General features: G+C 34.0%; 4 protein-coding genes across 4 annotated transcripts; 1 reads left to right on the forward strand and 3 right to left on the reverse strand.

Moving 5' to 3' along the window:
- The first annotated feature begins 3,629 nt into the window (after window positions 1-3,629).
- LOC107908137 (protein GAMETE EXPRESSED 2) lies at window positions 3,630-8,861 on the forward strand. The gene is made up of 14 exons (XM_016835392.2): window positions 3,630-3,727; window positions 3,816-4,151; window positions 4,243-4,581; window positions 4,725-5,051; window positions 5,161-5,402; window positions 5,601-5,745; window positions 5,872-6,180; window positions 6,267-6,391; window positions 6,487-6,704; window positions 6,783-7,010; window positions 7,260-7,489; window positions 7,926-8,164; window positions 8,244-8,403; window positions 8,489-8,861. The coding sequence occupies exons 1-14, from the start codon at window positions 3,664-3,666 to the stop codon at window positions 8,698-8,700; spliced, it is 3,174 nt and encodes a 1,057-aa protein (XP_016690881.2). The 5' UTR covers window positions 3,630-3,663; the 3' UTR covers window positions 8,701-8,861.
- Window positions 8,862-11,814: 2,953 nt separating this feature from the next.
- LOC107908527 (uncharacterized) lies at window positions 11,815-12,903 on the reverse strand. Its single transcript, XM_016835709.2, has 2 exons — window positions 12,489-12,903; window positions 11,815-12,421 (listed from the first exon to the last, which is right to left on the reverse strand). Exons 1-2 carry the CDS (start codon window positions 12,573-12,575, stop codon window positions 12,011-12,013), a joined length of 498 nt encoding a protein of 165 aa, XP_016691198.1. The 5' UTR covers window positions 12,576-12,903; the 3' UTR covers window positions 11,815-12,010.
- A 1,977-nt stretch (window positions 12,904-14,880) lies between these two features.
- On the reverse strand, window positions 14,881-18,984 carry LOC107908526 (condensin-2 complex subunit H2). Its single transcript, XM_016835708.2, has 11 exons — window positions 18,510-18,984; window positions 18,295-18,394; window positions 18,055-18,161; window positions 17,827-17,969; window positions 17,289-17,733; window positions 17,026-17,192; window positions 16,779-16,952; window positions 16,585-16,683; window positions 15,919-16,020; window positions 15,614-15,769; window positions 14,881-15,527 (listed from the first exon to the last, which is right to left on the reverse strand). The coding sequence occupies exons 1-11, from the start codon at window positions 18,727-18,729 to the stop codon at window positions 15,150-15,152; spliced, it is 2,091 nt and encodes a 696-aa protein (XP_016691197.1). The 5' UTR covers window positions 18,730-18,984; the 3' UTR covers window positions 14,881-15,149.
- A 1,971-nt stretch (window positions 18,985-20,955) lies between these two features.
- Window positions 20,956-23,305, reverse strand: LOC107908136 (probable pectinesterase/pectinesterase inhibitor 21). The gene is made up of 2 exons (XM_016835391.2): window positions 22,022-23,305; window positions 20,956-21,946 (listed from the first exon to the last, which is right to left on the reverse strand). The coding sequence occupies exons 1-2, from the start codon at window positions 22,995-22,997 to the stop codon at window positions 21,246-21,248; spliced, it is 1,677 nt and encodes a 558-aa protein (XP_016690880.1). The 5' UTR covers window positions 22,998-23,305; the 3' UTR covers window positions 20,956-21,245.
- Between the last annotated feature and the right edge of the window lie 160 nt (window positions 23,306-23,465).

A 23,465-nucleotide genomic window follows, 5' to 3' on the forward strand; every position in this document is an offset into this window, starting at 1 on the left:
ATCTCCGCCTCCATGGCCAGTGGCCGGAGCTGCGCGAGAACGGCCCCTAAGCCTCCCCCTTTTGCGGCGTCCCCGAAGGCTAAGCCTTCTCAACCGCGAGACCAAAAAGAAAAGGGATGAAACGCCCCTTTTTGCTCGACTCCGACGACGGCAAAGGTGGAGTTCCGACACCAGCCCACCGAAGCAGTAAGGTATCTTCCCCTTTCCCTTTTAGTCCCGTTTTATTTATTAAACGATTGCAGAAAAATAAACAAAAATAAAAGAAATAAAGTGAATAAGAACACGAGAACAGAGTGGAAATAACTGGAGTCAACCTTTTTTGATTTGCTTTTTCTTTTTCTTGAATTCAAAATGCTGTCCAAAAAATGTACAGAGATATTGTTTGGCTTTTATAGCCAATTTACATTGTATTTTTTGGTTGTATTCTATTGCTTTGCACTATATGTTGCGTGCTCCGGCTTTTTCTGTCATTTTGCAGGTGTTGATGAAGCTAGGCACGGTGGGTGGCGATGGGACAAGGCGAACGGCAGAGGGATGGGTGCGGCGCTAGGTTTGGCTAGGGTTTCATTTTTCTGAAACCCTAGTTGGATTTTTGGGGGGAATTGGGCTCCGAATTTGGGCCTCGGGTTTGGGTTGTAATTGGGCTTGTGGGTTGGTGTTTGGGCTGGTCCAATTAATTTTGTAATGTAACTGGGCCATTTGGGCTGAAATTTGTTTTGATGGTAGGGCCCGAGCAAATTTGAGCTTCTACAGTGATTAAATGAAATTTTCTCTTAGTGATGCAAAATACCCCAAGATCTTAGAATAACTTGAAAAGAAAAAGGAGATAGATAATGTATGGTTTGGAATCCTTAAGCAACTTGTGATTAAAAACACCAATAATTGGAAAAACTCCCTACAATCTCTCTCATTTCACTGACTAAACTTCATTTATATAGGCACTTATATGATAAAAGTAAGAAATATAAACTTCTAATAAAATAATATAAAATTCAGCACTAACGATTTTATCTATAATTGAACTTTATTTATTGAATAAACAAGAAATTAAAAACTTTTAAAACCAATTAAATATTCAATTTTACAAGTGTATATAATCAAACTTAATATATAATTTTATGATCCATAAAAAAATAACTTAATCCAAAAATACATTGTAAGTTGGTCAGTGTTCCAGACTAGAACTCAAATGAGTTTACTCCTTTCCACCTCCTAGAGTCCAAAAATTATGTAGGGAATGGTATGATTGTGCTCCTAACACTTGAAACGGATAAGCACCACTAAAAATATTCGAGTTATGATTAGTGAAAAGATCGGCTATCCTCTCTTTGGAATAGCTTATTTGTTTCTTTTCATGTTTTCCTTCTTCTTTCACCAAGTGTAGGATGTGAATATGGCTTTTATCTCTTGCAACCTCTTTACTCTCAATCTTTTTATAAGACGAAAACTAACTACCTAAAACCCCTCACAAATTTAAATTTTCATCGAATCAAGATACAGTTTAAGGGGTATAATGGTGTCGTACAACTGCCTAATTCATCACCATTGTTGCAATCTTCTTTTTCACTACGTAATTAATTTAAATGATCTTAAAATCTATAACTGAAAAATCTCTCTTCATAATAAGCCCTGCCAATCATATCCTAGATGACCTTTTTCACCACAATATTGATTGGTTTGCGAAAATTTGATACCTTATCTCTTATTCTCCAATTTATTATTGGTCTCCTCAATATCAAACCGAATTTTGAATTTTAGATTTTGTACTTCTTATCTTACATTCAATCTGTGATTAGTCTCACGAATCTTTGTAAGCAACCTTTCTACCCTCACACTAAGAAACTTTGTAAAAATTTTGCAAAATAGAAAAAAATAATAATAAATGATTGAACTGTGCATGCTTTTAAGTCTAATGTTCTGAAAAGAAACCCCTGAATATGATACCAACTGATGAAGAACGATGCAAAAACCTAGGATCTTTAGATAAGATGTGAATTCTTTGGAAGACTTTGACGAATTTTCCCTAAAAATCTCCCAAGAGAAGGACCCTCATAAACATTGAGTAATTGATCTGTAAAGGTTGTAAACTCTGCAACTCCGAAAGACTTCAAAGTAACAAGCTTTAAAGGAAAACAAGAATCAAATCACTCAAACTCTAAAAATTGTCTTTGCATCACACAAAGAAAGAACAAAATTCCCCAAGAAAAATATATTTTATTCACTTTTTTATTCTTAAAAAGGTGGCCTAAGTTCTCTATTTATAGGCAAAATTACAAGAAATTAAAATAAATAAATACTCCTAATTAAATAAAATTCTTAAAATTAATTTCCTCCTTCTAATAGGCTTAAATTTGATATTTAATTTTATACTTTAATTTCTAACATAAATTTGTCTTTATATTTTCTAATTTTGTTTTACTTTAAATAGTTAGTATAATTAGCTTTTCAATTAAAATATTATATGGTAATAAATTTTTACTCTATAATTTAATACAAACAAATAATCAACCCAACACGTCGACTAGTCATAAAATATATTTCATTCCCATAAGAAAGGATTGAGCCCTCGACCACGTGATTAAGAGATGAAGTGAACAACCACCACACTTTATGATTTATACGATATAAATATTTAAATAACTTACACCACTTTTAAAAAGAAACAACTTTTAAAAAATTCAATCAAGACCCTTTATGAAAATTGCACTCAATTAAACTCTTAGACATTAAAAACACATCAATTAAACTTTGATTAATGTTTTTTTTCATTGACAATTAATGTGTTGAGATGGTCATGGCCATTGAGTCAATCATTCTAATGTTAACATGGTGGTCCATGTTAGTAAAAACAATATATATATATTATATTGAAATATTATTTGTTTAAAAATATATTTATTAAAAGTTTATAATAAAAAAAATATTGAAGGTTTGGTTTAAATACTAAGGTTAAAAGTTTAAATATTGATTTTTATTGATTTTATATAAAAATGTAAAAAATAATAAAGATATCCTCACAATAAAATAACTTATTTTTATAAAAAATTTGTTTTTAATCATTTTATAACTGGGTTGGAATCTGATACCAACTAAATCAAACTCTTAAATAATAGGGTTAAAGTATATGAGAGATCCCTATATTATATGGATTGTATCAAATTAGTCCTTATACCATTAAAAATAATAAACTAAGTCCAAATTGCAATAAAGTCAACCTTTGTTGTATAAATAATATTAACTTTGTTAAACAGTAAATGTTAACTTTATTCCAATTTAACCTTAGTACAAAAACTAAAATGATCCATTTAATAAGAAAGGGACTGATTTAATACAGCCCATATAATATAGGATCTCTTAAGTAATTTACCTAAACAATAGTATAGAAGTATAGATACATGACGTTGATAAAACAGCACCGTTGCTCGAACCACTCGACACAAAAGATCAAAAAAGCGAAGACAAAAGTGCAAAACGCTCTCGAACTGAACCGCTATCAACTGTCAGCAACCGCTACAGAAATCCAATGGCCTAAATCATTCTTAATGACACGTGTCACAAACCCAATACACTTGATAAACTGCACTTTCCATAAACGTCATCACTTCAATTCCTCAAGAAGAGAGACCCAGTGGTAAACTAGTGCTCCTTTGAATTTCCTCAATCATGGCGGCCAAAGTTCACTTCATATTAATTTCAACCCTCACATTACTCTTAGCTTCTTCTGCAGGTATTCACATTATTTTTCTTCTTAAACTTTACCATAGAAACAACACTCTTTAAGGTTACTGTAAATTATTGCATATTATATGTTGCAGATGAAGCAACAGTACCAAAGTTTGCATTCAGTTGGTTGGATGACAAGGATACATTCAAAGCTGGGGAAACTGCTACAATCAAAATCAAAGTTCTGGGAAATTTTGATAGTAAAGGAAACGCTTCACTTGATAGAACTGCTTTTAAGCCTTTAGTTACAGTGAATGGGAAGACAGGGAATAGTTCTTATATATCTGGTGTTTTTCTAGACATTGATGATGATCCTAGTACTTGGCAAATTGTTTTTATCCCAATTCTTGCTGGCATATTTAATGTGATCCTCAATGATGACCCTTTCAAAGTCATGGATTCATCTCTCCATTTCACTGTTGAATCAGGTTGGTTTTTTATTTGGCTTTCCATATGGTTTATTCCATTAATGTTGAGAAATGTTAATGATTTTGTGACTTTCTGTTGTTTGATTAAAAGGGCCAATGTACCCTTCTGCTAGTGTTGCTTCATGGTTAGGGTTCTTGAATGAATTTGAAGCTGGTTCAAAGGCTCCAGTTTTGATTCTTCCTAAAGATGCATTTGGCAATAATGTAACTTCAATTGATGAAGAACTGAGTTCTTATAACATCTCAGTGACTGCTCTCCATGAAAATGGTTCCATTGCAAATTTGCTGAATATTACATCCAAGGCCTGGAATGAATTTGGTTATATCATAGTGGAGTTTATAGCTGTTAAAGCAGGAAAGTTCTTATTGAACATCCAAGGGGCAAACCAGACCTTGAATGGCTCTCCATTACCATTCAAGGTAAATCCAGGTAAGTTCTTTGGACATGGGGTGTAAGTGTCGGACATGAGCTTATTTCCATGTATTCGAAGGGTCCTTGGAGGATTATATCCTTTCACACATGTCCGAGTATGTATAAATAAGCTGATTGAATTTTCGAACCGGGTTTTGCAGGACCTTTAGATGTCTCCAATTGTATAGCCAAGTGGAAATTTGAATTCAATGCATGGCAAATCTTTTCCAAGATGGAAATACTTATCTACCAACAAGATCAATGCGGGAACCTTGTTCCAGGCTTGTACGAATTTGACGCTGATGTTATCGAGAGTGATACGAATTTGTCTATACCTGTAACGGATTTGCAGTTCGAAGAAGTAGAACCAGGGGTTCAGCTGTTTTCTTTCAGCATGTCTAAAGCAGGGAACTTCTTGCTCACCATTTCTGATATGAAGCACAACAAAAGCATTTCCTATATGCCATATGCATATACCGTCTTTGTAGGTGTGTTACCTAAATCTTTTTATGGAAATCTTTTCCGTAATGCAGCTTTTATGTTACCCGGATTCCTTATTTTTCCTAAAGTGCTCATGTTAGACACATATTCGGTCAGGTTATTGCGATGGATTCAAGAGTATCATCAATGGGACTGGTTTAAATACTTCTGTTGCTGGGGAACAGGCAGAGTTTTCGGTTTATTTACGTGATGCCTTCGAATATCCCTCCCCAGTGGAAGTAGAAAGACTTCGAGTAGAAATCAGAAGTGAAACCGATTCCACATCGGTATCACCTACTATATATCCTACACAGATCAGTAACGGTATGCACGTTCAAGCAAAATTTACCACCATTTTGGTATTTTTTCTGGTTTCATAAACAGCCTTATCACATACAGGAGAATTGCCTGACATTTCTATAAGCGAAACCAAACTTGCTTCTGCTCCATCTATGGGCCTAAAGAACACTGTAAGAGCTGCTTCTGTCTGTAAATGCATGCATGTATTTATGAATTTTATGTTTGAGATTTTAATGACAGTTTGATTCTAAAATCAGCCTCCTCCTGGAAGCTTGAATGTTTGGGCAACTGCATTCAATGTCACGTATACTCCTCAGAAGAGAGGGATCTATAAAATTCATATATTCTGCGGAAATATAATCCTAAATGGTGGTACTCCATTCACAAAGGAAGTAAAACCAGGTACAATTTTTGAATTTATGTCACTGATCTGAATCCAAAAAGACCCGAACTTGAAAAATTACCACAAGGTGAGGTGACTAATGGTACAATTTTCTTGGTGACGAATGGTTTTATACTTTGTGACAGGTGAGGTTAATATATCAGTCTCAGGAATAGTGAAATTTTCTCCCAAGGCACCAAAGCTGGTTAGAAATGAAATAGTAGTACGGCTGCTGGATTCATTTTCCAACCCTGTCATGTCCGAAAATTCGAAGCTAAGTCTAGTGCTTACTTCGGTTAACAAGCCAGGTTTCTCAAACTGGATGTTTGTGGATAACAGTGATGGTTCATACATAGGTCACTATCTTGCCATGGAAGTAGGAACTTATGAGATGTGTGTATTGTTCGAAGGAAAGCATTTATCGCCCTGCCCTTTCACTGTCAACGTGTACGGAAGTAAGTTAGCATTGCTGCAAGCCTGCAGAGCATCCTATTTTCTTTTTCATATGATTGAACAAATCTTTGCTTCTAATGTTTGTCAGGTGAATATTTTCCTAAAGCATATGATGATAAAATCTCTCTTTGGGAGGATGAATCGATTTCGTTCGATGTATTGGAAAATGACTACTTTGCCGGTTCCAACGCAACTATTATCGAGTTCTCGAAAGTAAGACCGAAAACTTCAGCAATGTCGAATGACAAAAACATTTACCCTCCAACCCCTCCCTGTTTAACATGCAATATGTTATGTTCTTTTTGCAGCCAATTCATGGTTCACTTCTACAATATGGAAGGCTCTTCAGATATACACCATATAAAGACTATTTTGGGAATGATTCTTTCCAATATACAATGTTGGACATTAATGGTGACCTTGCTACTGCTACTGTCAAAATATCTGTACTCACCATTCCACCACAGTTTGTTTCTTTTCCAAGTCAATTGCAGGCAATTGAAGATCTAATAAGTCCGAGATTCGGGTGAAGTTAAGGCTCATATCAGTCAATTTACTTCCATTTTTATCACTAGAATTGAACTCTTATCCTACTGTTTTTCAGTGGTTACAACGGATTTGAACTGAAATATTCAGATCCAATGGAGAATATCTCTGTCATTCTCAGTGCTAAGCATGGAACAATATTTCTATCACCTATGTCAATGCAGTTTTGGCAGCCAATATGGAGTGAATTTTGTGTGACTAACGGGGACGAGAAAGGTACCAATTTGAGCATTGAAGGACGTTTAGAAGTAATCAATTTCGCCCTTCAATCGATTCAATATCTTGGGTATTAATCACTGAGTTCGATTGCAAGTTTTCTGTTTTAGCTGCACTTAAAATGAATGTTTGTTGTTTTTCGTGTTGATGCGTGTTCGGACATGAGTACAAGGATCTGACTTCTCAAGAACCCTCAAATACACGAGTCCTTGTAACATCATTCGCTCTTTTACGAATTTCTAACATTTATAGGGGAAAAAGGCATGCATGAATTATCAGAAACTTGTTTAACTCATTTGTATTCTTTGGATTAAACCAGGAATGGGAACTTTTCTGGAAACGATACCCTTCGAGTTTCGGCCAGGAATAGAAATGGAGTCAATGACTTGGATGTACAAGTTGTAGTGGATCCCATTAATGATCCTCCATATGTTAATGTTCCCGAATTCATCGTGTTGAATAACACTCGGGATGAATCTTTGTTGTTCGACATAGAAACAGATCAGTTTCTGTTCTCCATTGGTGATCCAGATATTCTTAACTTCCCTGGTAAGTTCTGAAGTGCATGAACTAGGACTAGGATGCTAAAAAAATATCTTCATAATCTAGGAAGTCCGGATGACAAAAAATTGAGGGCTTCGGCTCCTTTCCATTACTTTTCAATCCATTATTAGTCAATTTAACTTTTACAGACACTTACAAAAATGGTTGTCACGATTCGTGAGTGGATATTACATATATGAACTTAATGGTGAATCATTGAACTGTAGTAGATAAGGTCCGAACTTGATAATTTGTGCTTAAGTCATCTATATGCCAAACTATTAGTTAAGATCAAGTTAACTTTATTCAGCTTTAAGGAGCTAAATATATTCAAATAACAGCCCTTAGTTACTTGATAGCGAAGCAACAATGTTGCAAAGGTATGCCGTTCCAATTTTCTTAATTTTTATTGAATTATCTGTATCCTACACTCACTTTACAGGGGGTGAGCCCGGCTTTGACTTGGCGCTTTCAATGGAAGTGAGTGATGGGTTTTTGCTAGCAACGCTACCAGCTGCCCTTATCAGTTCAACCGAACTGAAGCTCAAGTACAGTTATCAATGGCAACCGCTTCAAACATATGTTACCATATCAAAACATTTCATGGTCAAAGCCATGGGAATAAGATTCCGAGCATCGCTCAACGATTGCAATACTGTCATGCAACAATTATCCTACCATGTAAGTACTTGACCATATTTTGCAGTTAAGCAAATATGAAAGGATTGAATTAATCATCTCATCGCATCTGATCTTTCAGGGTGGCGAACATGGCAGTGCGGTTTTAACAATGAAATTAAGCGATTTAGGCCACCATGGATGTTATTCAGATTGTGTTGATAGGGTAACAAAGGCTTTGGTCGCTGAGGCTACTGTAAATCTGATCAGAAGGAAACCAATGAGCTCATTGGCAGTTCATAGTAAGTTCCTAAACTATTCCAATTTGGGATTTAAATTGCTCTCGAATCGGATTGTGCATTGAATGGTTGATTTTGGTGGTGGCAGCTCTTGAAACAGTCATAGTGATTGAATTTCTTTTGCTACTTTCACTTGGATTCATGATTGTGTTCTTCACATGCAAATGTGCAATTCTGCTTGTGAAAGAGAAAAGGCGAGAAAATCCCTGTAATTCTGAGCTATCAAGACATCAAAATATCCAGACAGAACCTGTAAGTAAAACAAGCATGCCCTTTCAACAATCTAGAGATATCTTGTAATAATTCAAAAGTTTGGTCCTACATATTTTGTAGTGATTGATGAATTTGCAGTTAAATGCAAATTCAACAAAGGATGATGGGATTCAGCTCCGAGGGTGTTGCTCAAGCCCCTTTAAATGCATTAATTAGTTAATTAAATTCGAAATTTTTAATTGATTAAATTGAAAATAAAGCGATGTAAACTTGACATGCAAATAGCACATGGGATATGCCATGGTCGTCGGGCATCTTTTGACAATGGTCCTACATTCACCAATCCAAGCGGCTCTCAAAGTATGGTCAACCGACACATAAATGGTTGCACTTTTATTATTTCAAAAGTGCAAATCTTATGATATGCAAAAGTAATAGCAAATCTTTAAAATAATAAATAATCTACCACCGAAATATTCATTTTTTTTTTACTTTTTTTTGGGGGAAAGGATTGAGTAAAATTTGATGTTAGTTTGAACAGAAATTTAACACTCTTTTACCATTATATTAGTGGGGTTTTTTGCCAAAAATTATGCTAGAAACAAGTTAATTCCACCAATTTAATTTTTAAAAATATTTAATTTTGAAATTAATAAATAAAATTTTTTTATATTTTAAAGGGGTTTATTTAAACATTGTAAATTTATTTATCAAAATTATATATATAAAGATCATTTTTATTTAAGAATATTGTTGTTAAAGTTAACGATGTCAAATGTAAAATAACTTTTTAACCCTCAATATTTACAGTTTTTTTCAATTTGATCCTTACCCTTTAAAAGTATTTAAAATTTTTAAAAATATTTTTTTTCATATTTTAAATAAAACATAAAAATTAGAAATGATATTTTTCAAAAAATAAAAAATTATGAAAAAATAAACTCTTTAAAATTCAAAAAATAAAAATGATACAAGTATAAAAAATCCAAAATTCAATATTATCTAAATTGGACTAGACCGGCCAACTGAACCTAGAATCGACTGGGGTATCGGTTCGGTGAGAGTTGAAAAAATGATTAACTCGTGAATCTCCACGAGTTAAAAAATCGATTGAACCGATTTTGAACAGGTCTGATCAATTGATTCTCAAAACGATCGATCTAACCAATTCAAAGCAAATAAATTATCAAAAAATAACAAATATTTAAAATATAAAAAAAAAGTGGTTCAACTGTTTTTTTAGCCTAGTTTAATCAATTCGTACCGATTCATGGGTTAATCAATTTTTTACCTCTCACTGACCCGATACCCTAGCTGGTTCTTATTCCAACTAGTCTATATCGGATCATGGGTCAATCAGTTTTCTCCCTCTCACCAAACTAATACCCCAGCTGGTTCTTGATCCAATCAGTCTAGTTCAAATTAGATAACATTGAATTTTGGAATTTTGGAATTTTTGTTTTTATTTTTTTATTTTTTTAAATTTTAAAGAGTTTTTTTCTATAATTTTTTTTTATTTTTTTATTTTTTAAATTATATTTATTTTTTATTTTTTATTTTTAATTAAAATATGAAAAAAAATTAAAATTTTTTATGTACTTTTAAAAGGTAATGACAAATTGACAGAAAAACTATAAATGTTCAGGGTTAAAAAATTTATTTTACCTTAGCATTGTTAACGTTAATGGAAAAATTAAATGGAGAGGTCAAAATTTTTAAATAAATAAAGTACAAGGACTCAATGTCTCAAAATTAAAGTATAGGAGCTAAATTTTAAATTTCAAAAGAGTATAAGGACTTTTGGCATATTTTTTAAACCTAAAATTTTCAGCTCAAATTTTTAAATTTTGTGATTTTTTTTTCAAAACTGTTTTTAAGATTTTGCAATTTTTTTTATATTTTGAACAACAATAAAATTGAATTGTTCGTGCTCAACATAATTTAATATCCTCGAAACCTGATAGACATATCAAAAACCACTTGAAGAGTGCTAACTTATATGTGACATCTACGATGATAAATTTTGATATGATACTAAAATTGCTTTCTGATTTATTAAAAAAATGGAGACAAACAATACATATATTTTATTTTTCATACAAGAAACAATAACATCGCTAAATGGTGTCGCTTTAATAATTAGCATTCAAATCAACAAACAATAACCGTAGCTAATAACATCAACACGGTGTCACAATGTTACGACGTTACATCTGTGTACTAATTCTCGTTGACCATGTTTCTCGAGTGTGATCAATTATCATAAAAAAAAATTATTTATACTTCATTTTGTTACTTATAAAAAAAATTCTAAATTCCTTGGATGCCGCATTCTCATTTATTTTTAATATATATAAACATTATTTTATTTCTTAAATTTTATTTTTAAATTCTTGGATTCTCAAAATTCTATTTTAAAATTCTTAGATGGTCACGAATAATTTGATTTAATCCTTTAAAAATTATAAAAACATAAACTATTAAAATGATAAAATTATATTTTATCATAAAAATTATAATTTAATTTTGATCCTCATGTATACGTGTATAAATGTTTAAAATTCCAGGCTTAATGGGTTTATGTGTAAATTTCTATTTTGTTCCGTTTTGTACTAATGTGTTTTTCTCTTTGCAATTTACGCGTGTATTGATTTGTATTATTCACTGTTTTCCGTGAAGGTGCCGTCAGGACATTCGATATTTATTTGTCGTAAAAGATACCTTTTCTTAAAAACAGGCGTGTGGGGGTGTTAATACCTTCCCTTCCCTACACAAAACCCTACTCTCGAATTTGATTTTCATTTTGCAGATTAAAAATTATCTTTTTAATATATTTTATTTTAATTTTAAATTTTTATTAAAAAGGTGCATTTTAAATTTTTATTAAAAATTATCTTTTTAATATATTTTAAATTTTTATTTTTCTAATTTAATTATATTCAGTAATTATTTTACATGTTTTTATTGTGAAAAATAAGGATTGTATGCATTTTGATATTTTCATTTTTATTTACCAAACATGATTTTTTTATACTGTTAAAAATTAAAGAATCAAATTTATTTTTAAAAATATTTTTTTTGAACTAAACAAAAATAGATTATGAAATATTAAAAAATCAATCATTCATAGTTAAATATATAATCACTAAATCACTCGTAAACTAAAAATAAAGCATTGATTCCAATAAAGGGAAAAAAAAAAAAAGAAAGTTGAAGAGTTCATTAGTTTTGCAGAAATGAACCAAAAATGGAGGACCAAATCATGTCATCCATTAAAAGCTTTTAAAACAAACTTATCAAACACTTCTGTCAGTGTGTACAACCCAAGAAGATGATAAACAGAGCTTAAAAGAAAAAGAAAAAAAAAACTAGCTTAACCCAAAAAAAAAATGATGGGTTAAGTGACCAAATATATGGGTAAAGAAGAAGTAGAAACCCTATGTTGTTGTTGCTCCATGTTAAGTTCCCTAAGACTAATATAAGGAGTCGAAATTCCAGTCAAAGGGCCTGAAGATGGTCGGCTACTGGTTCGATAAGGAGTGGTTGAACCATTATTGCTGGTCTCGATCATGTAAATTGGTCCTGAATTCGATGCCCTTAAAGCTTTAGCCTTTGTTCGATCATCATGCTGGTTATTGCTATTTGGAGACCATTTTTTCCAGTTGAAGAACAAGAGAGCATTTCTCCACCAATATTTCTTCGTTTTGGACTTTGGGTCGTCTTTAGAGATGGGTTTTTCGAGCTTGAACTGTAATGAATCAATGGAGTCTCGCGTCCCTTTCTTGTGTTTCCTTGCTTGTTCCAAAACCTGAAAAAACAATAACAGGGTCAGTAAAGAAAGAAGCAGAGAGAGATGAGAGGGAGAGTTTTTAAACCTGGAAATAGTGGAATTGGGGGTCGAAGCCATAATCACTGAAGTGGTGAGGCTCAGGCATTGGAAAGATTGGTGATTTGTTTGACATTGTTGCTGAAAGAAGTTCAATCTTTTTGCAGCTTATCTTTGTGAAAGCTAAAAGAAGAATAAAAAAGGGAACAACTCTGATCTTTTGGGGCTCAAGGGGGAATGGCCCTTGGGAAATGACAAAGTACAAACCCTAGTAAATGCCAATAACTACCAGATTTTAGGTTTTTTTTTTTTAAATCCAGTAATTTATTTTATTTGGTCTCATAGGATAGGCAATGGACTGTTTGGATTGATTTTGCACATGACTCGCTTTTGATTGGTTCTATTTCAAAATTTAAGATTTTTATTTTATTTATTTTAATAAGGTTGATGCAAGATTTGAGCTTATAGGAGTGGAAGCGATAGGCTGAATAAATAGGGTGATAAAAGCTACAAAGTTGCCAGGGAGGGTTAGAAATTAATTTTAAATTTTTAGAGGGATTAAAATGTAATTTTATTATATTTTAATTTGCACTTTTACAAAATTTAAAGAGATTAAGTGATAGTTATCATTTTTAGAAGACCAAGAACCCTACTTAGATAGATTATGGGCTTGAGTCACTTGTTTCGGTTTAAAGACTAATCCGAAAAATGAATGGATTTGGGTAAAAATATAAGTTCAAAAAATGAGATTGGACAAAAAATAAGACTCATTTTTTAAATGGTTTGCGCCTCGGGTAGGATTTTTTTACTGTCATTCCGCTATTATGTTGCTACTATTTTTTTGTTATTGTTTAGATATTATATAACTCTTATTTATTGTTAATTTTACTACTATTTTAGAGATATTTGTTGTTATTTAAGTATAATAATTTTTTTAAATATATTTTTAATTTGATATGGAACATTTATTTTAATGTTTTTAGTATATTTGATATATTATATTTTTTTTAAAATTTCGTTTTTATATAAAAATAATTTTAAAAAAATTAATGCAGGCCAAGTCGGATTCGAGTTTAACATTTTTAATATGAGTCGAGTTTGAGTAAAATTTTAAGTTATTTTTTAAGTCGGACCCAGATCTAAAAAATAAATCTAAATTTTTGCAGAAACCCGATCCGTCCCTACTTATGATCATTTCTACTTCTACCCACCACTCTTGTAGCCACTGTTGTAGGGCAGAAGAGTGTTTTCCAGTTTCATCTTAGATTGGTCTCGACTCATATAAGATGGGGTTTTATATGAGGAATGTGGAGTCTAATGGTAGTCCACAACACGAGAAACCTATTGCGTAGGCTCTGGCGTATAACAACGGATGTAACTAGCCATAGCTGAGCTTAATGGGTTAGTTATGATGGTTTTTGGTTCAAGCAACCCCCTCTTAGGTGAGGCCCATCCTACTTTTGGCAAGCTAGCTTTTAGCGATGGGTCAGGTCTTCTTCAAGCAGACTATTTTAGCTAGAGTTGAGGTGAGGCAGAGTTTTTGTTGGGTGAGGTTCTTCGACCGGATTTGTACAAGTGTAGCAAAGTATATATATATATTCCAAACTTTTATATAAAAAGAAAGTAATAAAAACATGTATAATGTAATTCTAAAATTAAAACATTTTAATTATTTTTTTTGAATGATTGAATTTGATGTTAACATTTTTGCTTGTATTATCTAAAAGGAAGAAACTTGGACACCCTAAAAAAATAGGGATAAAACATGTAGACTTTGAATTTTTTTTATAATTTTCTTTTGGCTGTCATTAATTTTAGAATTTTTCTCAATTTTGGTCCCTATGAGATGTGTTATTTTGAATTTGTATCACATCGTCAATTAAATAATTTTATAAAAATTATAACGTTTTAGGTACAAAAATCAAAATTAAGTTTTAAGATTAATGTGAACAGAAAATTTCAAGAACTCAATGTTTGTCTTATCCAAAAAAAAAGGGTTTTATTAATTTTAAATTTAATATTGTTGATGCAAGAATTTTTTTTTTTAATTATTGATGTAAATTTTGAGTTATAATAGTGGTACATACAAGAACTGTGTGCCAAGAGCCATTAACAAACATAGAGAGCAAGGCCAAAAGATTGCTCTTTGCGAAAAATGAATTTATAAAAATCAAAATATAATTTTATTATTATATTAATTTACAATTTCACAAAATTTAAAGGAATTAAATGACAGTTTTATTATTTTTGGGAGACCAAGGTCCCTTTATCTACACATATTGGTCCTTGGCTTGCAGTAAAATTGATTAATGTGAAAACTTAAAAGATATTGTCCCTTGGAATCTAACGTTGTTAGAGGAGACTCGACAAAATCAGGGCAACTCGGGAGGACACCGTGCGACTGAGTAGACAAGTAGTATAAGCCACGTGGCTAATTTACCTTAACGATGTAAACAGGTCGATATTATTACATACCATAAGAGCATAATCTACAAGGAAAACTGGTAGTACTATGTTAATACTTAATACAAGCCATTGGGACTGATAATCACATCCTAAGACTGAGTTACACCAATAATACAAATTCATAGCTAACATTGTCAAATAATCTAAATCTATGGTGAGAAATCTTCAGAGCTATTCAGCTGAAAGTGTTGAATTGCTGCTGTAACAATACAAGACTGCCCTAACTTTCTTTCTGATGTTTGTGTCACAGTGCCGAATGCAGGTCCACAGGTTCGACCAATCGAGATCTTCGTCTCCTCTTGCCCTCAGGAGTGCATCTTACACCGCTGAACTTCCCAAGCTTAACAGAAGCTTTGCAATTCTGTGATGACAACTTTGTTGATCCATAATCTGAATCCGCATTGATCGATTGACATTTCTCCGGTGAAGATATATTTCTGTCAGCTTTTGTAGGTTTTTTACGTGATGGTGATTTACCTCTCTTTTTGGGAATTCCAAGTTGAGTTTCCACACTCCTCTTGTCCTGCTTAAGGATCTGGACATGGAAAGGGTTTTCAGCCGTATAACAAACAGACTCACCACAAAGTCCGGTTCGTTCTAACCCAACATCTCCATTGTTCACCTGTATGATGAACACACAGGTTCTTATAAGTGTACTGCAACAATTGGAGAAATGCAGAGATTTGCTTAGGAATGAAAAAGAAATACCAATTGGAGAAGTGCAGAAAAGGAACGAGCAACATCATGCTTTTCTTGACCCTTAACAAGATCACCGAATGGCATGACATCTTTGTCAGCTTCAAGTGATAGCTTGTCAAGAATTCTTTCACCATACTCATGAATATCAAATGGAGGATGTGAATCCTGTCAAAAAAAGAAAAAGCTATGCTTAGTTTAAATTGCCCAGAAAAAAAAAACTTAAGAAGAGCAATGAGAGAGAAAAAGATTAGTGATCATAATCATGTAAAACCAAAATCAGTATAAGAAATGGAATTAAAGCCAACTTTATTTACCTGCTCTTCCAAATTGTGCTCTATTTTCTGTTTCCATGACGAAACTCGAGCAGCCAGTTCAGTTTGCTTCTCATTTTCAGCTATGCTGGCAAGCAGAGCATCCTGCAAGAAAAAATACATGAAATATATTCAAGCATCTAATATATACAGGCAAGGAGACAGACCGTAGTTCACTGAGTGCCAGGATTTAACTAACTAGCAGCAATTGATGATCACTACTTTCACTAGCAGCAGTCAAATATGAGAATGAGCTATCCAAACGGAATGTACGAGAAAGGGATAAACCAAATATAAAGGCACTGAAAAAATAATTCCAGAGATAGCTAACAATAAAAGATAATCAAGCATTTCGATTCTCTAAAACAGTGACGACTTCTTGATGGACCTAATAACACATCAAGCATAAAAGAACATAACCGATAGGTCTTTTTTTCCTTAAAAGGAGAAAAGAGAGGTAGGTTGGAAAGCAAATATACTGAGCACCTAGTTAGAGAAGGGACGAAACGAGCAGTACCTCTCTCCTTTTTTAAGAGAAATTTTAAGAATACAGTCCAGTGTAAAGCAGAATACAGAAGGGCATCACAGAATCCATGTTCCACGACATGTGATGGACAAAGGCTTACCCATTGTTTGGTTATTATAAATGCCAAGACAAAGTATGCTTACCAGGTGAGAGCGGCAAAGATCTTCCAGGCTTGCTTGAGAACATGGATCTCCATTGTCAAACATTTCATTCTTTCCAAGTTCAGCATCACCATTCTCATGCTATGAAAAGATCAATCAATGAGAAACAACGGAAAAAAATCTCATAGTCTCTAGTGGTTAAATACAATAAATGATCATATCACTGATATGCTTACCTTCTCATTCTTGAAAGGTAAATCTTCATCCATAGGCATATTCTCTGGCTCGTCAAAATCAGGTCCACCAAAGTCAGCATTCTCATCATGATAACCATTGTCTTCGTTATCTTCTTCGAAATTAGCAAAAATATTAGCAACACCAGTTCCTTGCCCAGTTAGTGATTGCCGAAGCTGAAAATAGCAAACTTGTTTACAAACTAACCATGCATCACCTTCACCTAAGTACAACTTTTAGTAAACATACCTTTTCGTATAATGGAGGAGACTTGGATTCCCTTTGTTTTTCAATGGCATTCTGCCGTCTCTCCCACATTTCTGTAAGTTCAGGACTAATGGTACCCCGCAATCTAGCGAGTGGAAACAAAGTGGTTATCTTTGTAGAATTTACCCCATTTTTTCTGGAAGCTTTTACTGCTTGTCAGGAAAAACCAAAAGAAACCAAGATTAGGTACTGACCGAAACTAACGGGTAGGAAAAAGGACATGCATGAAACCGCGGTTTAACTACCTTTTCTGAAAGGCCTCACTTTCAAGTTTCCAGGTTCATGGGGATTCAGAGGTTTCCATGGATCATTATCATCATCGTCGTCATCTGAATCATCTAAGTCTCTAGGATTTGAATACCTATCATCCATATCACATCCATGATCTACATTCCCAAAGTCATCAGTGGCAGAAGGAACGGCCCCAATATTACAATCATTAACACCAAAATCGCAATCAACCCTAGGAGATTGATTAGCATTTGTATCCTTATTCTTTCTGTGAGATGATTTATGTGCAGTTCCCCCTGAACGCCATGTGGGAGACTGAAAGCTCTTGCGCCTTGAACTTCCCTTATTAGTGCCATATTCACCTTTACCAGCATCATCACCATTCAAATAATCATCAACAGCTGCTGCATCATATGGATCTAATAGGATAAAATCCTGATAGAGATCATTTGTTGCCAACTGCAACCACAAATTTATACATAACAATCAAAGAGTTAGGCAACATAGTTAGTCAAACTTCATCATACTATCGAGTGAAGCAACTATAAATACCAGATAGGACTCTAACTCGCTGCCATCACCAGAAGTGTCTAAACAATCACCTTCAAGAACAACTAAATTTGCGGGGGGCTTCACAAAGTGGTTAACCAAAGTGTCATTGTTCGTCGAACTATCTAAGCTAATCTTTGCTTCCACTGCAAATATAAGCGTTGGTTTTAGCTGATACTATAAACAATTTAAACCCGAAGTGAAAAAAAGTGGTCATCAATTCAAAGTCACCTGGAATGTCATCTAAGTCCCAAAATTTATCATGGTCCTCATCCGGAGAAGCACGTGAAGCACTTTCTTCGGCCTGAACCGATTCACCATTGGGTTGATCTTGTTGCCTGTTGAAACATATGCACCATCTTTTATAAGTACAATGCTTCATTTAATTTAAGGAGCAATCCTTACTGACATTGAATATGACAATGTGGAAGTAACATGAAAAAACAAAGAATTTGGGAACTAAAAAGAAACCTCTTTTGAGAAAGAAATTCCAAAGCATGCAAAACCAAGTTGTATAGATACTCTACTTTTCGGCTATACACTTGAACTGAACCCTGAAGCAACAATGCAGCTGCATAGAAAAATAAATAAATACATAAATAAAAAATAATTAGAAAACCCACAAGAATTTAAAGAAAAAAAAAGGATTCTTCTTTTTTAGAGAAAATCGAAAATTAAGGCAGAACCTTCAGCGAAATTTACTGGGCTATGTCCGTCATCGTCTTGGGAGCCAGTAATTTCACCGGAACAAATCTTCAAAAGATAATCTTCAAGCTTTTTGGCAAGATCGACTTCCCAATTAGCTTCCAAATCACGCTCCGGCTGGAGTCCGTGGAACTTCCCAATTTCACCACCGCCGGCCTCTCCGTTTTGGGGTTGCTTTTGGTGCCCTGGCATATTCTTCATCCGTAGTTAGGGTTTAGATTTGGGTTTGATTCGGTGTTGACGTTGACTTGAAGACATTTGGGGATACCCAGAGTTTTTAGGTTGGGCAAAATAGGGGAGTATATTCTGTTTGTTTGCCTAGAAAATTTTGAGAGAAAACGAAGGAAAAGAAGGAACTTTGGGGCAGCAAAGTCCAGCGTCTATGGCGAAGAGAGAGAGAGAGAGAGAATTCAAAAACCTTGAACGGACTGTTTTTCCCGCTTAGTGGAGCAGAGAGATTTGCTGTTTGGTGACATATACTAACCTTTGGGCTGGACTTAGACATGTCTCTGGCACTGGCAGGCCAATCTGTCCAGCCCGGTATTTGTGGCTCAAGTTTTGAATTGATTTTTGAGATAAGACAACATTGAATCGTGAATTTGATAACTCTTTTCAATTTGATGTCTGAATTTTTTTGGAACAATGATAAAATATATTAACGTTATAAAAGTAGGGGATGATGTGGCATAATATCAATATACCACACCATTATATATCAAAACTCAAAAAAGTTACTAAATTTCAAAATTATAAATGAATAAAAAATTTAAAAATTAAAAAAGTTGTCATGTTCAAAAATTAAATATTGTTTTATCCCTTATTTTTTTTAATTAATTCAGTTTTAGATATAATTTAATAATAAATTATTATAAGTATTTATTAATATAAAATTTTCATTTTCATTTTTAAAATTTAAATAATATTAATTGAAGAATTAAAGAAAATTTATGTTGCAAGATAGAAAAATGTAACTAGTACATTTTTTTTCCTATTTAATGAAAGTGTATATTAAATTCGAAAGTCATTTTCCAAATCATGATTAAGAAATGTTTAATTCATGAATCTTATTTTCGTCTATGTTGATGATTTAATTTTACAACGTGAAGAAGATGTGTGGTTCACTTTGTTTCATATAAAGTGGAGAGTCGCCGGATAAGATGATCAGAAGTGGCCAAAACATTGAGAAAATTTGAAGTGGAAATAAGTAGGAGAAAGGAAAGGAAAGAGTCTCGGTTTTGCCCCAGGCCTTGGGTCCTAATGCTCTTAAGCCCGGTCACAAGGTGTCATGTGTCAAGGCTATAGGAGAGTCCAAGGCAAGTGGTCAAGTGGTATGTCATTATATATATGTCTAGGTTGAGTGGTACTATGATTTGCTTTCTATTACGTCGGATGGGGACGTAGCAGTTGGAGTCTGATGTGACCGTTAATAAGTGGGGTCCTCTCGAATGTCGACTCAAGTGATCCATCTGAAGTGTGACTTCAAAGGGTATGTTCGAGGTATTCCTTCAAGATATTATTTCAAGGGGTTCGTCTAAACCATCTGTAACATTATTACTCGATTCAAGAAGTTTGGGTATAACAATTTGCACCTTTGTAAACTTTTTTACTACACAAAGTTATAATGTTGTTATATGTTTTCATTTTTTACAATTATTGGACACGTGACAAATTATAACATCATATGTCTAGGCCTATTTTTCGAGTTAGGTGAGCCTAAACCTAGCAATCGGGCCTAAAATTTTGTTAGGCTTCTGCCCAACCCATAGACAACTCTAGTATATTTAAAAAACTTGGGGTTTGAATCTCGACATCTGTAATTCTTTTTTTTCTTCTAAACTTTAATTTCTAGAAAAGAAATATCTCTGGAAATTTAATTTTATTTATGAATTCATATTTGTTGATAATTGATGGCAACTTTGATAATTAATAAAAAATCAATAAAAGTATCATATAAGCCTTTATATTAGAAGTTAGACTGCATTTTGCCTCATCTACTATTGAGTCTAGGTTGAATCTCGGAAAAACGGTTCCAAGACATTTTTTTTCGTTTACAAGATTCAAAATTAATATATTGTTTCAATATACGAAATTTATTGTTGTTTGATTGAATAATATTGATAAAATTTTTAATTTTACCAACAAATTCTCTCATTGAGAAATGTAAATTCAAACTTTGAAAAAACATGGTTGAAGCAACAATTACGAACCAAGGAACCAGTAAACATAAACATGAAAAGAAGCATGAGAAACTTTTTCTCAAGATTTTATTATGCTTTGGAAATAGAAAATGGAAACAACTCCCAGAGATCAAAACTGAAACCTTATTATACCAAAAGAATTTTACTTTTTTAATATAATATAAAAACTAAAAGTATAAATCTTCCTTAAAATTCACGAAAATGACAGAAGATGAAATTAAAAAGGAAATTATACTAAAAATCCAATGCTTTCCAATTTTCATCAATAAAAATTTTACTTACATTGCTAAGCATCCTTATTCAACAAGCAAAGATGCATGAAACTTCATGTCTAGCTTCCACATTTATTATCATTTCGTAAGATACTAAGTCATACCGTAGACCCTAAAACTTAGTTCGATTATCTAAATCTATAACCAATCCTTCTCTTACTACATTTCTTTATTCTCATTTATTCTCTATACATAAACTTATTCATCATCTTTTTCAGATATATATGTATATATATTTCTCCGATATCTATACACCAGGAACCATGCCGGCGATGTAAGGCACCCCAGAGCTCGTGATCCATTCATCACCACGTAAGAACACACCAGCAGTGAATTCCTTAGCTTGAGCGTCATTGATCTGTTGTATACCTTTCCATTTAACCCTATTGGTCTGGACCGCACCAGGTCCTCGGTTTTTGAACTCGGCGTACCACAAAGTGTCGAGGGCGAAGGTGCCTTGCCACGGCATCCATCCTTCGGGGGTGACGATGTCGTCGAGCTGAGATTGCATGATGATGGTCCTTGAGTACTGTTTCCAAGGCCGACCGAGGTGTGTTTTACTCGTGGCCTTAACCGGAAGGTAGTCCTGTGCGCCGGAGATGGTGCAGTTTTGGAGGACGATACCGGAAACCTCACGGCGTTCGGTCCGTCCTTGGGCGGTGACGATGCATTGTTGGTTGTCGAGTGGTTTATTAACGATAAGCTTGCAGTTCTGTAAGACGGTAGCGGCGTCGCCGAAGACGAAGTCAATGGTGCCGGAGACGGTGCAGTCCCTGTAGAATTGACGGTGACTGTGGGTGTAAAGCGTGTCTTGGTAGCCATCCATTTGACAATTGTAGAAGATGGACCGATCACTTTGGACCATAAGTGCCACTGCTTGGTGCTTGATCGCTCCAGCTGTGTTTTCTATTTTAATATTCTTTGCAATAAATCTTTCACCCACAACAGCTGTGAATATTGATATATGTCAGTCAATATAATTCTATACACTGTAAATTAAACTCATATAGATATGATACTTACCAAGAGTTGCAGTCTTGAATGTGACGGTGCCATCGACAAAGTTCATCCGACCGGTAATGACAGTCTTGGTCGGTCCATCTCCGACGAACACAACATTAGTCATAGTTTTAGCAACCAAAACTTGTTCATTATAAACGCCAGCCTTAATATGGATCACAAATGGAGCTGTATTTTTCATAGGCACTTCCTTTAAGGCTTCATTGATGCTATTAAATTTGCCGCTACCATCTTTAGCAACCACCACATTAGGTTTCATGTCCGCGGCATTTTGTTGCAGTAGTTGTCGTTGCTTAAAGCTAACCCACGAAGGGAACCCATCTTCCGCCATTAGCTTACGTCCCGTGCTGACGCCTTCCATGCCTGGAATGTTAAGGTCCTTAATGATTTTAGTTATGTCGGTCACCATGGCTAACCCATTGCTGGTTAACTTTTGTGAAGTACTCAACAACGCCTTCATTTTCACACCGGTTTCAGTGGATACGTTCACGAACCCGTCTAAGCATGTTTGTTCATACGTAATGGCACCACCCATCCATATCTTGAGATTCTCGACGTATTCGTCTAGCTTACTAACGTCGAATGCACCGAGTTGATTAAACGAGGCTTTGAGGTCGTCAATGGCGTACCCCATGAGCTCTTTGCAATTGTCGACAGCTTGACGAGTCATGGGGTCTTTAGCCGCGTTTTGGATAGTAGAGGAATTGGCGATCACTTTGCCAATCTCTTGGATTGCCGCTTGAAAACCGACCTTTATCAGCTCTTTGGGATCCGTGGTGTTGGCGTTCGAAAGACTATTTTCACATGTTTGTCTATAATCAGTAGTTTGACATATGGATTGGGCCGCTTTTTCGGAAGTAGACACTTTGGCATCACCATTGTCACTATCTTTTGCACGGCTGACACCAACGGCTATTGCTGCTACCATAGCCACCAAAAGCACGGAACAAATACCAATGATTGCCGGAAGTTTTCCCATTTTCAAAGACCCTTTTTTTTTTTAATTCAAATCAATTAAAGAGAACCCTTATTGGCAAAGCTAGTAAGAATCTTAATCTTTGTTTAGATGTTGAGATTCAGTTTGAGGAAACCCTTTGTTCAAATACAAGAAACTTAGAGAACATGAACCGTTAAAAACAAAAATGATTCATTTGTGGTTAAAACTTAAGAACAAAAGAAATGGCTGGATTTTTTATGATACAGAATTCATTTTCCAAACTTTATGTTGTTTTAAATCTTTGTTTGAGTCTAAAATATTGGGTTTCGCTTGAAAATTGAATGGTGGGATTACATGCTTCTTTTCTAGCCATTCTCTAAAGCATTGTAAGGGTTATTTTTAGGTATTGGAACCATCTTTCACACAAACTTAAAAGCAAAATTGCATATATTTAGAAAGAAATCATCCCTTGCTTTAAAAAAGGAAATTAATTATGGAAAGTAGAGTTGT

This window comes from Gossypium hirsutum, chromosome D02 (assembly GCF_007990345.1).
Source record: "Gossypium hirsutum isolate 1008001.06 chromosome D02, Gossypium_hirsutum_v2.1, whole genome shotgun sequence".
Taxonomy (NCBI): Eukaryota; Viridiplantae; Streptophyta; class Magnoliopsida; order Malvales; family Malvaceae; genus Gossypium; species Gossypium hirsutum.